Consider the following 12,887-nt stretch of genomic DNA (forward strand, 5'->3'; position numbering starts at 1 on the left):
GTTCCAGCATTTTTGGGCTATTTTTTCTTTCCCCTTACTATAAACCTACAAAATTATATAAAATAATATGTTTACCTTTGAGAGATCTGAGTAGCATGCATATGACAAAAATAATTAAATTTCTCAATTAGGATTTCGCTATAATCATTATATTGGCAGTATCTTACTCGGTAATCAGATTTTTATATGGTCGGAAGAGATCGATAGCACTCCAGCAAATTAAAGCATCTTTTTTGAATTACATTGATCCTAAATCCTAATTTTTTTTATCTGTAATGTATTTTTTTAGTCGGAATTGGAATTGAAAATTGCTTTGACAAAGATATTAAGCATCTCCTAAAAATTCTATTAATGTCCTTCCTTTTGTAACTAAATACACGAATTACAGCCAAAATAATCACTGAATATGCTAACGAAAATAAAATGATAACATATATGTATAATGGAAATTTCATTTTAATGTAATGCAATCCAGCCATATATATAAATACAATTTAATGCTTTGAAGTAGTCTTTTTGTTCTTTACTTCAAATTAATTTTCATGAACAAATATTCTTGGTTTGCATAGGTGCGAATCCTGTTTAGTGCCAAAATCTGTCATTTCTTCAACGAAGATATTTCGATTGCAAGACCAATTAATTCGATGACAAACAAATTCGAAGTGCATTGCATGGAGTACTAGAGAAATAATAGTGTTAATACGAGCTAGCAACACGAGGTGACTTGTAATCCGCCGCAACCTACCATTATACAGGGTGGCGGATGCGGTCGGTTTGACAACTTTAACTGTCAAATTAGGTGGGGCGAAGCGAACAGAAAAATTGATTACTCAAATCACCTATTTTTATATGGTAGGGATGGGCTAATTCAGCATATCTAACACGTTTTGACATGTCTAGTGAAATGAGATTGTGAATGCTAATATGATAATTTGAAAGATATTGATAACATAACTATTTTTTTCAACTTCGATTGTTTTAAAACGTGAGTCAAATGCAGGACGATGTAATGACATTGAATCTTATTCTTGGTACCAAACAACGCCTTGCAAAATTGTTCCTATTAGCCAAGTTTTAGAGGTGAAAACAATAATAAGTAGAAGAGTGAGGGTCTAATTAATATTAAACATAGTTCATGGGTCTTGCGGAATAATCCAAAAATAACTTTTTTTAGAGGGAAAATAAAATAAAATTTTCGTTAATAATTATCGTTTTTACTGTTTAGAAGGCCGAGTTTAGCAATTTCAGAAAGTGAAGCACAGAGGTCGAGAGGAAGAAAGAATCGGCAAAAATGGTGGCTCGCAAATTTGTTGTTCAACACGGAGATTCGGCCTTCGATATAGATTACGATACAGATGATGGATTCGAAGTTCTTTTCTTCATTTCCTGCTTCGATTTTTAGTCTCTTTCGGTTTAATGATCTCAAACGTTTTTTTTTTGCTGTTTCGTTTGATTGCGTTTTCAGGTTCTCAAGTTCCAGCTCTTCTCTCTTACATCCATTCCTCCGGCTGAGCAAAAGGTTCTAGATCCTTTTTAATTCTGCCAAAAATGCGAGGTTATAGATTTGCTGAATAATTTTGGGAATGAAAATTCCCATGATCTCATCTCTGAATTACATCTGAAATTGGCCGCACCCTGTTAAAGTGTATACTGCATTTATTTGATTGTCATATTTCTCATACGCCACGAAACCCCGTTGCTTCAAGTTCAACACTTCAAATTCCGTTATGTTTCAATTCTTTTGAAGAATCAAGATTTGTTTTTTATTTAGTTACAAGATCATATAGATATTTGGAATGATTATTGTGCCTTTTATAATAATTTTGATTGAAATTTGGAGTGGTTTCCTCCAATTATCGTTGTGCTCATTTGTTGTTAACCTTTGTGAATGGTTGTTCATTTCAATGCAATATTGAAGAGAGCCTCAATATTTTAGCCAGTTTAGCATTTTGTGGGTGGATGTAAAATATTTAATACATTATACACAGCGCATTCACATGTCAGACTCTTTGTAATTTTCTTTGATTTGTCTTATGCACGTCAACCGATGTACCCGACTTCCTCTGTTGGAAAATTTGAATTCTTATCATCCATAGGGGGCTACATAGAAGTCAAATCATGTGCGTGTGAGTCTATATAAAAGTGGTGTTTTGCGCTCAAATGTTAAACATGCAATTTTATGTATTGCTCGAGCATAAACATATTGAAGTTTTTGTTGATTGGTGAGAACTTAATGGATGGCTTAGATATGGGGAGGTGACAATGATCGTGTTGTGTTGGATGATTCTGATCTCGATATGATTTCTGATAAGTTACGATTGGCATCATTTGATGACTCTAAAGAAACCAAAGAGATGGAAAAGCCAGCTGTAGATTTCGAGAAGTCTGACGAAGAATTGGCTCGTATGCTACAGGTTCTTGCAATTAATATTGAGTTAGTTAGTTATTTATGCTCTCATCATCAGATTATTACTTTTCATCCTATCATCCATGATGTGGTTAAAGTGGTATCTTCTTGACAACTTAGTGAAAGATTATGTTAACAACATTTAGCGAAGTAATACTACAGGCGTGAGTGAAATTTACCCACCGTTGTTTTGAGATTAAAATTTAAAATAATGAGAAATGATTCCTGGCGAGGAATTTTCTGTACTGTGTTATGGTTTTGCATTCCCTTTACCTATAGGGTATGACTCTTTCTTGCCTTAGAAAGTTGTTATTTTAGGTGAATCCCGTTAATTTTGGTTTAGAAACTGAACTGTGAACTAAGTGGATGCTCTTTTTCTTGTTTCTATTTAGAGGTTCGTTTATTTTTAATTTCCTACCGATGTTCAATTAAAATCTTAATCTTAAACTAATTGATTCTTGATCACGAGGTAATATTGACAATTGTATTACTACAACCGAAGCATAGGAGGGAGAGCACTGCATCAACTGCAAGTGTTGGAGAAATATAAACTGCATATATTCTATCTTATTTTCTCTTAATTATTCTGTGAGCCAGATAAAATTTTGAATGAGTTGTATATCTGTTGAAGAACTATAAAGAATAATATGGAATTTGCAGGCAGAAGAAGACACGTTAATGATGCAACATTTTATTTCAATGTGAAAATACAACACAAGTCGAGCAGAAGCTTCGGCCCTATGTTGACCAAGTTTTAATGGTAAGAATGCTTGTTTGTTCCATTTATATATTTGATCTTTATCCTCCAACAATTTAATCTCCTTTCCTTCTTATTTTAATTCTCATGATGAGTAATAGGACTGATTAAAAAATACAGAGGTATAAATTTTGTGGTTTTTCTTTGCTGCTATGTAAATTGTTTTGGTGATGTGGTTTATTTTCATTATATTTAACGAGTTTAACAACACATCCATGTAAGTTGGTATTATTATGGCACAGTATGAGGAGCTGCATCGACAGGAGGCAGCTAGAAAGACGGTACCTGTGGACAAACTTGAGGAGAAAGCAGAGGTTGCATTGGCCAGGGTAAGTTTCCTATCTTCAATCTCTAGTTTGGTATATTCTGACAGAAATTCAATTCGAGAAAATATATAGAGCTCAGAAATTTAAACCTTGAAGCACTACTGTTTTGATGAGAAATAGTGTTTATTTTAACATTATGGGTAACTCAAAATCAGTTAAATGGACATCCTTGCTTTGATTACATTAAGGACTCGAATCATTAAACAAGGATTACAAAGCGTTCTTAAGCATTAGAAGATGTCCTATTGACTTTCTAGAGCTCTCTTAATTGGGCCCTTGAAAGCCACCCATATGATATAAGGTGTCAAACTCCTTTTGGTCGTTAGGTTTTTATTATGGGTTTATTAGATGTGAGAGCGCCTTTTCTATTTTTTGATGGTGTGTAGAGGGATCAGTATGTGACTCACACCCCTTTTTATGTGGACAAAGTTAAGGACTATTGTCTACTAGGTCTAGAAAGAAACTTCCAGTTCACAGTAATTTAACTTCGACCATTTTTGGGTGACTCTGGTGAACTGAGTTTACTCACTTTATATTTTAGGTGCAACTTTTGACTGAAGTACATCCATATTTGCGGTGGTAGATAATAGATATTATCATCGTGGATTCAGGCAGTTGACATTTGAGAGATGAAAATTGTTTCAAAAATATGTATAATTCGATGGATTATGATTCTAAAAATCTATAATTATTGTGGAATTTAGATATGTTTTTCTTTTTGTTGGCGTTTCTATATCCGATTTGATAGTTGGAATCTGTATCCGTCTACTTTAATTAAGGAAGGAAACTTCAGTCCTACTAAAGATGAACTTGATCATGCATTCCTGCTGCAGCTGCTCTTCTGGTTCAAGCAATCTTTCAGGTCTAAGCCCTCTGCTCTTGTGTGACAATGAATGAATGAGCCAATAATTATGCATACCATGAAAGACAATATTAGATTTATTAGCATTGTTTGCACTTGCAGTGTAATATTTGGTGATACGACAGGAACTGTTTTTTCATGAACCATATTTCAAATATATGATGCATCTTTTTTCATGGAAATGTTTCCCATCTTGCATAGTGGAAATAGTTGGAATCAACAAATTTAAGAATTGATCACTGATTATTTATGAACTTTTAAGGCAAATTAGCTTTTCTAGACGAGTGTTTGAAAGTGGATGTCAGTTTAAGGAAATATAATTTTTGCCCAGTTACCACAATGTTTATTAGTATAAAGGTCTCGATTTAGTCCCATCTCCTGTATGTCTTATACGCTAACTGCAAACATCAGTTTTTAATTAAAGAAGAGGTGATATCGGGAGTTGGTATTAAGGGGAAAAAACAAATAAAATATAAAAATTAAATTGACCTTCCATCCACTTTGCAACCTTGGAACTTGTTTTTGCCAAAGTGATAGTTCATGCCAAACGTAGTGAGTGTGCCCTGCAAACATATTCTGCAAGAGTTAATATCTTGTCAAATAGTTCTTGTCAATTAAAATTTTATCGTTGCCAGTTATTTATTAAATTATTTTCAGATTTTGTTGTACTTTTTGTTTCTATTATCATTCATGCACATCTCTTAATAATACATTAGCAACTTACTAGAAAAATACATTGATTTTCAAGTTTGATGGCTCTAGGTGGGTAAATGCTCCTCCATGTGACAGTTGCAACAATGACACAATCAATCAGGGAATGGGCACTTCAAATCATTTGGAATTACAATTCAGAGCATCTAGAGTTGAAATTTACCGGTAGTTCTCAGTGATTTTTTTAAAACTATTTTTTCGTCCTTTTATCAGTTGTGTAATGGTTTGCCATAGAAACTTGACATCCCCAGATGCCAAGTGCCCATCATATATTACTTTGGTAAAACCCACGCTGTTTAATTCTTTCCTTGTTATGGTACTCCACTATGTTTTGTTGCTGGTCAATTAAAGTCATTACACCTGATATAGTTGAGACATTCCATTTTTTTGTGACCTTTTCTCTCAGCGTTTGAGTATGCGTACAACATCCATGATTATTCTTGAAAATGATGAGCTATTATTGTAATTATTTTGTTTTGAATTTTCTTTATGAGCCTTCACTAAAACTGATTGGACTTTGATATTGAACATATGCATGTATTTTTTTTCTTTTGACATTGTTGTCAATATCTACAGCTGCAAGTCATGCTCCACCATCACCCGCTTCCCTAGATATAGTGATCCATTGAAGGTATGATATTTCAGTCTCTGAGAAGTTTTTGAGTCACGAATTTGTTCAAAGTTGTTCTTTTGCAGCTTCTAGAGACGAGAAAGGGGAGATGTGGTGAGTGGGCTAATTGTTTCACACTATATTGTCGAGCGTTTGGCTATGATTCTCGGTTGGTAAGTTCTCTATGTGATAAATTAATAAGCTCTTTTAATGGAGAACTTCATAAGCCTCTTTGGAGAAGCCTTACACACACGTGTGTGCATGTTCATGTTGGCAAGTTCTTGAGAATGACTCAACACCTAAGCAAGCATAAATATATCCTAGTTCCGGTATCCACTCTAAACTTTATTGATGATGCAAAATTAGTTATCAATTACTACTAGCCATTATAATTCCCCAATTGAGTTCATTTTAATTAGATTGTTAATGATTCAATACAACTATCAAATTTTACAAATAAGTACTATGAATCTGATGTTGAATGCAATTACTATTGTGAACTATTATGATCCTTCTACTCATGACATATGAACCCTCTTTTAATTTTTCAATGAGTTGGGGTGTCCCTGAAATGTGAACTCATCTCATAGGTCGTGTGCTTCTTATGGTATCTAAATGTATTCTATTCAGTCATTATGTATATTAGAGTTTCAAAGTTATCCAAAAAATTTGGTTTTCTCTAAATTCAGGCTAAGACAACTACTGTGATTTAGCAGGTTCATTAGTCAAGATACTAGTTCTTTTCTTATTATTAATTTAATTTAATAAATACACAAGCTTAGGCATAGTCATTCCATGCAGCACGTGCCTTTACACTGAAGCTCCAAATTTGGTGTGCTTTAGAGGCTCTAGACACATTTTAAGCATGTTTTGAAAGTACAGAGAGCAAATCTAAGATGAAATGCAAGATAATAATGATTAGGTTATTTATTTTTCTATTAAATAAACGTAAAAATAGCATATTTACTTTTCTATTAAAAATTAGGTTATTATTCATAATTATTACATAATCGAGCAAAATGTAACCTAAGAAGAAAATATTTTATTTTGAATTAATGAGTTTGTTTGGATAGAAATTTTGGTGGACTAGATTTGTGGTGTTGAAAATTTTACTTGGACTTTTTGGATGGGAAATGTGGTGAAATGAGTTTGCGTAGAAATCTTCTCTGTATTAAATATTGTTGGTACTTTGTATGGTCCAAACTTTTGTATAAATACTGACATCATTATTCTAGTCTATTTGAGTTATATAAAGAAATTCTTTTTGAGATATTGATACAAAAGTTTCCCAAAAACAGGCTTTTGTGTTTTTCTGATGTTTGCAGATCTTGGATTTCACAGATCATCTTTGGACTGAGTGCTTCTCTCCGTTTTTGGGAAGGCAAAAATTGGATCGTTCCCCATTGTTATTGTATATGATATTCCTTCTATTCGAATGTTAAATAATATGAACTTGTGCAGATGGATGCATCTTGATCCATGTGAAGGAATTTATGACAATCCACTACTATATGAGAAAGGGTACTAGCTTTAGTTGCTTCTCACAGAATCTTTATGGGTTTGGATTACAAAACACATTTTGTAATGATCTTTGGATCAAGTAATTTTAAATGATGGTCATTGAACCATATAGATTCTGAATCTTTCAACTTTATTTTGAAGGTGGAATAAGGAATTGAGCTATGTATTCGCCCTATCTAGAAATGGTGTCTATGATGTCACCAAGCGATACACTAGAAAGTGGCACAAGGTATAAAATATTACAACTTTTGATTTATCAATTGGACCTTATTTCTTCCCGAGATATCCGTATAAAATCTGTGTAGAGAGTTTGAGTTCTGATGCATCTTTATTCAGGTATTGTCTAGAAGAGTTCTAACTACTGAGCCAACGTTGGCAGCAATTTTAAGCAATATAACAGGAGAACTTCGTCGGAACCTTGCTTCTGAGATGCGCTTAAAGCTTGATGATAGTGACAAGAGTGAAGCAGAAGAACTTGAGAGGAACTTGTTTTCTATAGATGATGCTTCAGTCTCACTTCCCGGAAGACAAAGTGGGGATAAAGCTTGGCGCTTATCAAGAGCAGAATTTGTCTCTGACAACCGTTGTTCTATGAGTTCTTCGTCCTGTCCAGTTCGTAGATGCGTAGATGAGCACGTGACAAAGATATACAATGCATTTTCACCTGTCATTTATCAGTTAGCAGAGCATGCATCGAACAAATTTAGAGCAACTGAAAACCTTGAAACATTCAAAAGAATTTTGATTAGTCTGAAGAACTCCTCTTTCAGAATCAGGAGAACTAAGATAAATCCATGGTCGACTAATTCATTGTTCTGTAAGATGCTTCCCTCTTTTGGTAAATTGTTTGATGCCCTCTCATTGAAGACTGAAGAGGTTGTCGATGGAACTACTGATTTATGTATAGCTTCTGATCCAGTTAAAACATCCCTGGCACTCCCAGTTATCTTTCATGCGCTGGATGATTTAATCCTTAATGTTAATAATTGTGAAACATTGAACAAGTCTCTACATTGGCCACTTCTGAAGTTGAACAGAATATGCTCTGGTTCCGTGCTTGCAAGCGGCGAGGAGCTCCCTTTCGGAATAGTAAGTAACTTTGACTTGCAATTTCCAAGTGGTTTCCTCTATAATTCATTATTGCCAACCATTTTTGTTCACGTTCTAAAAGAGAATTTCTATCATGAATTGCAATCAATAAGGCCACATCTGCATTTGATGGAATTCGCATGTCCAAGTGGGAAGAACCAAATGGTGCAACAGGTATTTGAAGCAGTTTCCTTGGATATTTTGGATTTCCAATTTTGACATAATATCTCACCAGTAACTGAGTAACTGTAATTCCTCAGTTCCTTTTTCAATACCACATTTTTTTATTTGGGATGTTCCAAATAACGTACACATTACAACTATATAAAAACATGCACAAAAAGCATTTCTGCTATAGAAGTTCGTACTCAATCTACAAATATCTTGAAGCTTCACATTATTTACTTTCATCTCAAACGCTGCACACATTTAAATTGGAAATTTATTGGGAATGGAAGGGGTATAGGTTATAGATATGAATCTTGTGTTCTAAACATAGTTTGTCTCCCAACTTAAAAGCAATACTTTTCTTCTCTTTAGTTTTCATTAGAAAAAATGTTATAATTATCTAAATATTTTCTCCTTGGTTTCTCGACATTGGTAGTATATTTCTTATACATGGCAAAATAAGGGAATGTTTGATTGCTCTTATTTTCCATCTTTATTATTTTCATTAGTTGGCACTTAGGAATGATAATAAAGTAGGGTCATCTTTACTCAAGTAGTTCGGAGTTATTTTTGAACTATTTCAACTAGTAACTGGTTGGAGAAACTTTCTTACTGACTGGTCATACGAACCTTTGAAATAAGTTTATAACTCTTGTTATGTTTGATGACCATATTCTAAGTAACTATGAAGGTTAACTTTATGTCAGAAGAGAATTAGAATGTACTGTACTTGAGTGTTCATGTTCTTTTCAAACACTAGATGAAGAACTTAACCAGTACTTTTACTTTTATCTTCAGTCAACGAATGATATTTTTATGCTCAGCAATATTTTGAAATTTATGGACATTTGGACATGTAATGTTCCTTTCTAACCTTGGTGAATAACCTTTGTGAATGACATCCTTCAGTTTTGGGTCAAAACAATGCTAACTTATCAAGATATCACAACCTTCTCCAACTAGAATTTGTCCAAAATTCCAAATGACACTCTGCTTCTTTTTTTGTTTTGTTTTGTTTGTTTTTTTATTGACACTCTACTTGATTTAGCATATGGGATGACTAAATGCCAGTACTTCCTTTCCTACTCTCCCGTTCTCCTTAAAAATATTAAGAGCATTGGATACTTAAATTATTTAGGATGTCAGATATAGACTTATTTTATTGACCCGACAGAACTGAATCGAGTCATAACATTGTTTGGTCTTATAGGTTGTTGGATCACGTATAAAACGTTTGATAACCAAAGGCATGAGCTAGTTGCTTATGAGTTAATGTCAGCCAATGATGCTCCAGAGAGAGATCCAAAGGACTGGTATGATGTTTTTTATATTTTGAATTTTTATTGCTCACAAACAAATGTTTGGCTTTCATGTGGTAAGTGTTGTGTGCATATTATGCTACTTTTCAAACTGTATATCTTGGAGGCACCACTCCTGAAATTTTTCTCTCTGAAATCTCAAATAATTTCTTTTATAAAAATAAAAATATTATTAAATCCAGAAACTTTTGGAATGTCGTATCATTATATAAATGCAAACTCATGTTGCTTAATAACACGTGTTTATTTTTCCTCGACGTGGTGAGTCAAAATAATCAAAAACACATTTAAAACAATTGACCTTTTCTAAAGTCCATATGTGGGTACCATTATGGTTTATTTTACATTCGAACATAGTTTACATGACCAATTAGAGAAAAATGTTGTATTGCCGCATTCACATTATTGCATCATTCGGTCTTTTTTAACTTTTTTATATGATCATATAAAATGATCATCGTGTCTATCGCTCGGGTCAAGATTCTGATACTTTGTCATTTACTTCGTGATAATTGATGCATGTTTACGGTGAAGAAACCATGTTGCAGAATTAGTTTATGCCATTGTTTATTTGTTTATAAATGTTTATTCGCCACGTGTTGAACGTCCCGGCCAAGCCGTTTGCTTGACATTTTTGTATGTTCTGCCACCGCGATCTTGCTGTCTAATGGTAGGTTTTCAGATTTGGCCTTGGTGGAAGACCCATCTCTTTATTTATGATATAAAACTTTTGTTTTCTATTCATTTCGATTCATGCTACTCAGATTTATCTCCTCCCAAGGGTACATGTTGAGGTTTTCCTCAAACCCGTCTGGTAGTTTGCCCAAAAAGGGGAAAAAATGGAAGTTGATCATCAAATTAAATTATTCTCACAGGGTCATAGAAGGTAGCGCAGATGGAGGTACTAGCTGGAACATTCTGGATGAGCAAACTTCACAGGAGTTTGTCAAGCGCTACCAGCGGAAAACATATGAGATCAGGTCGCCAACATTCTTGGCAAATGCTTTCAGGTTAAATGTGATGCTCGGAAACTATTGTGACTTGATTCAGGTGAAGTTATCGATGTTCTTAACTGATTTTAATCGATTATTAAAAAAATGCAGGTTTAGATTTATTGCGGTACGAGATGCAAAATCAACTTCAAAGTTCCAAATTGGTAGCATCGACTTGTATGCGAGGACAGATGCTATTACTGGAGTGAAATGATCTGTAAGATCTCCCAAGATATTAGTGTAATTCTTACTTATAAGCAACCATTTGAAATGTAAAAACATTGATGTGCTTGTGTAACTATTCTCTGTATTCTAGCCTCACCAAGCTTTATTTATGGGAAATGTTTTCATTTTCCGCTATTAAAAACAAAATAATGGCAGTCTTTTTCAAATGGTACGTTTCCATTCCATTTTCATATTCCGTCATACATTTCTCCTGTTTAAACTCCATTTTTAAAGTAGTTTGTGATTGCTCGTTAATGATCGTATTACAGTCCGCAGTTGGATCTTCTGGCTACAACACTCATGTTTTACTTTGAAGTTCGAACAATCAAATACCAATGTCTCAGTGTAGTAGATCTAAAGGTCATAAATAACCCAGGTGCCATTGTTTACCAGTATAGGCATCGGTTCGAATTTTCAATTACACTAGGTACGAGGCTCCTGGTTTGAAGGAAAGATGCCTGTCTCTAATATAAAGTTCGAAACTCCGTAAATTGTTGCATTTTTTATTATTTATTTTCTCTATTCTATTCAATCAACGATACACCTAATATATATAATTTAAATATTTTGTTATATATGTTTATTATTAGGAAAATTGTATTTTTTATTTTATGTATTTGGTTTTTTTTTATACTTTGGATTTTTATGTCATCAAATTTTAGTTATGTATATTTTGACTTTTAGAATTTAGTTTTGTTCGTCGAGAGTATTGATGTGTCAGAATATACGTCAATGTTACATAGCAAAATGTTTACAATTGCAAAAAAATATACAGAACTAAAATTTAGTTTTGTTTGTGAGACATGTCTCTTATTTGGGTCATCCATAAAAAATTATTATTTTTTAAGCTAAGAGTATTACTTTTTATTGTGAATATCAGTACGACGATAAAAATTCGTGAGATCGTATCACAAGAGAACTAGTCTTAAAATAAAATATATTGAGGATTAAAAATGATATTATATATTGAAAAAAGTACGAATATTTTGGAAGACTTGAATAAAATATAGGAATTTTTTTCGTTTAAACCAAGCAAAGAATCACCGATCAAAGCGGAAGCCCCACGCCTACGACCGAGTACCAGCAACTCAAATCACGGAATTATATATATACATACATATACGTATGCATTGAACCTATATCGGCACATAATCTTTGCAAATCAGAGAGAAAAATGAGCGTTGAATTTGTGGACGGCCAGACGGTTGTGGATTTCGTGAACGATTCCGAGGCTTTCGAGAAATGCGTGAATGAGAAATTCGAAACGCTCGATTCCGATCGGGACGGCGTTCTCTCGCGCGACGAGCTTCAGAAACGGATCGGGAAGCTCTCGTCCACTGAGCTGGAGCTGCAGTCGAGGGATGAGATCGCGAGCCTCTACGACGTCTTGTTCGACAAATTCGACGAGAGCCAGAGCGGATCCATCGATCGAAAAGGATTCGTGAATTTGGCGAGGGAGATCATGCTTGCCAAAGCGCGAGGAATCGGGAATTCGCCTGTTTCGATTATCCTGCAGGAAGATAGTTTGCTCATGAAAGCTGTTCTACGCGCCAAGGCATGAATGAAGTTTTGTTTATCGTAGAATTAATATTCCATATGAATTCTTCTCCAATTTTTTAGTTTATTATTCAAGTTCTCTGTGTTTTTATTTGAAATTCAATATAGTTTTACATCTCAGGATCATGAATGATTTCCCTCATCTACGAACTCATTCATTCATGTTATCTCAAGTCCGCAAAACGAATTTCGCATGCTTTCTATACTCCTCCAATTATTCGGATGTCCCGGAGACATAACAGTAATCTATCCTTGTAGCATTAGTTAGTCTTTTCTTCTCTTTTTCCCCTTCCAAGTTTGTTTAAATTATTGCAACCGAATGATCGGATTAATATAATCTATA

At 34.0% G+C, this 12,887-nt stretch overlaps 2 protein-coding genes across 2 annotated transcripts; both read left to right on the forward strand.

Moving 5' to 3' along the window:
• The first annotated feature begins 1,167 nt into the window (after positions 1-1,167).
• On the forward strand, positions 1,168-11,156 carry LOC140822188 (peptide-N(4)-(N-acetyl-beta-glucosaminyl)asparagine amidase). Its single transcript, XM_073182926.1, is given in 18 exon segments — positions 1,168-1,369; positions 1,466-1,519; positions 2,247-2,414; positions 3,068-3,106; positions 3,108-3,167; positions 3,407-3,493; positions 4,270-4,352; positions 5,115-5,228; positions 5,640-5,694; positions 5,760-5,846; positions 6,999-7,054; positions 7,135-7,194; positions 7,336-7,423; positions 7,531-8,283; positions 8,397-8,457; positions 9,662-9,764; positions 10,646-10,780; positions 10,874-11,156. Coding segments are annotated over 18 exon segments (2,184 nt in total). The 5' UTR covers positions 1,168-1,291; the 3' UTR covers positions 10,977-11,156.
• Positions 11,157-12,161: 1,005 nt separating this feature from the next.
• Positions 12,162-12,548, forward strand: LOC140822237 (uncharacterized). The gene has a single exon (XM_073182977.1). It carries the CDS (start codon positions 12,162-12,164, stop codon positions 12,546-12,548), a length of 387 nt encoding a protein of 128 aa, XP_073039078.1.
• Positions 12,549-12,887: the final 339 nt, after the last annotated feature.

The sequence above is a fragment of the Primulina eburnea genome, unplaced genomic scaffold, assembly GCF_022965805.1.
Source record: "Primulina eburnea isolate SZY01 unplaced genomic scaffold, ASM2296580v1 ctg739_ERROPOS11973397, whole genome shotgun sequence".
Classification (NCBI taxonomy): Eukaryota; Viridiplantae; Streptophyta; class Magnoliopsida; order Lamiales; family Gesneriaceae; genus Primulina; species Primulina eburnea.

Excerpts from the sequence above, each read along its gene's own strand:
- LOC140822237 (XM_073182977.1), top strand. The coding sequence starts at position 12,162 with ATGAGCGTTGAATTTGTGGACGGCCAGACGGTTGTGGATTTCGTGAAC.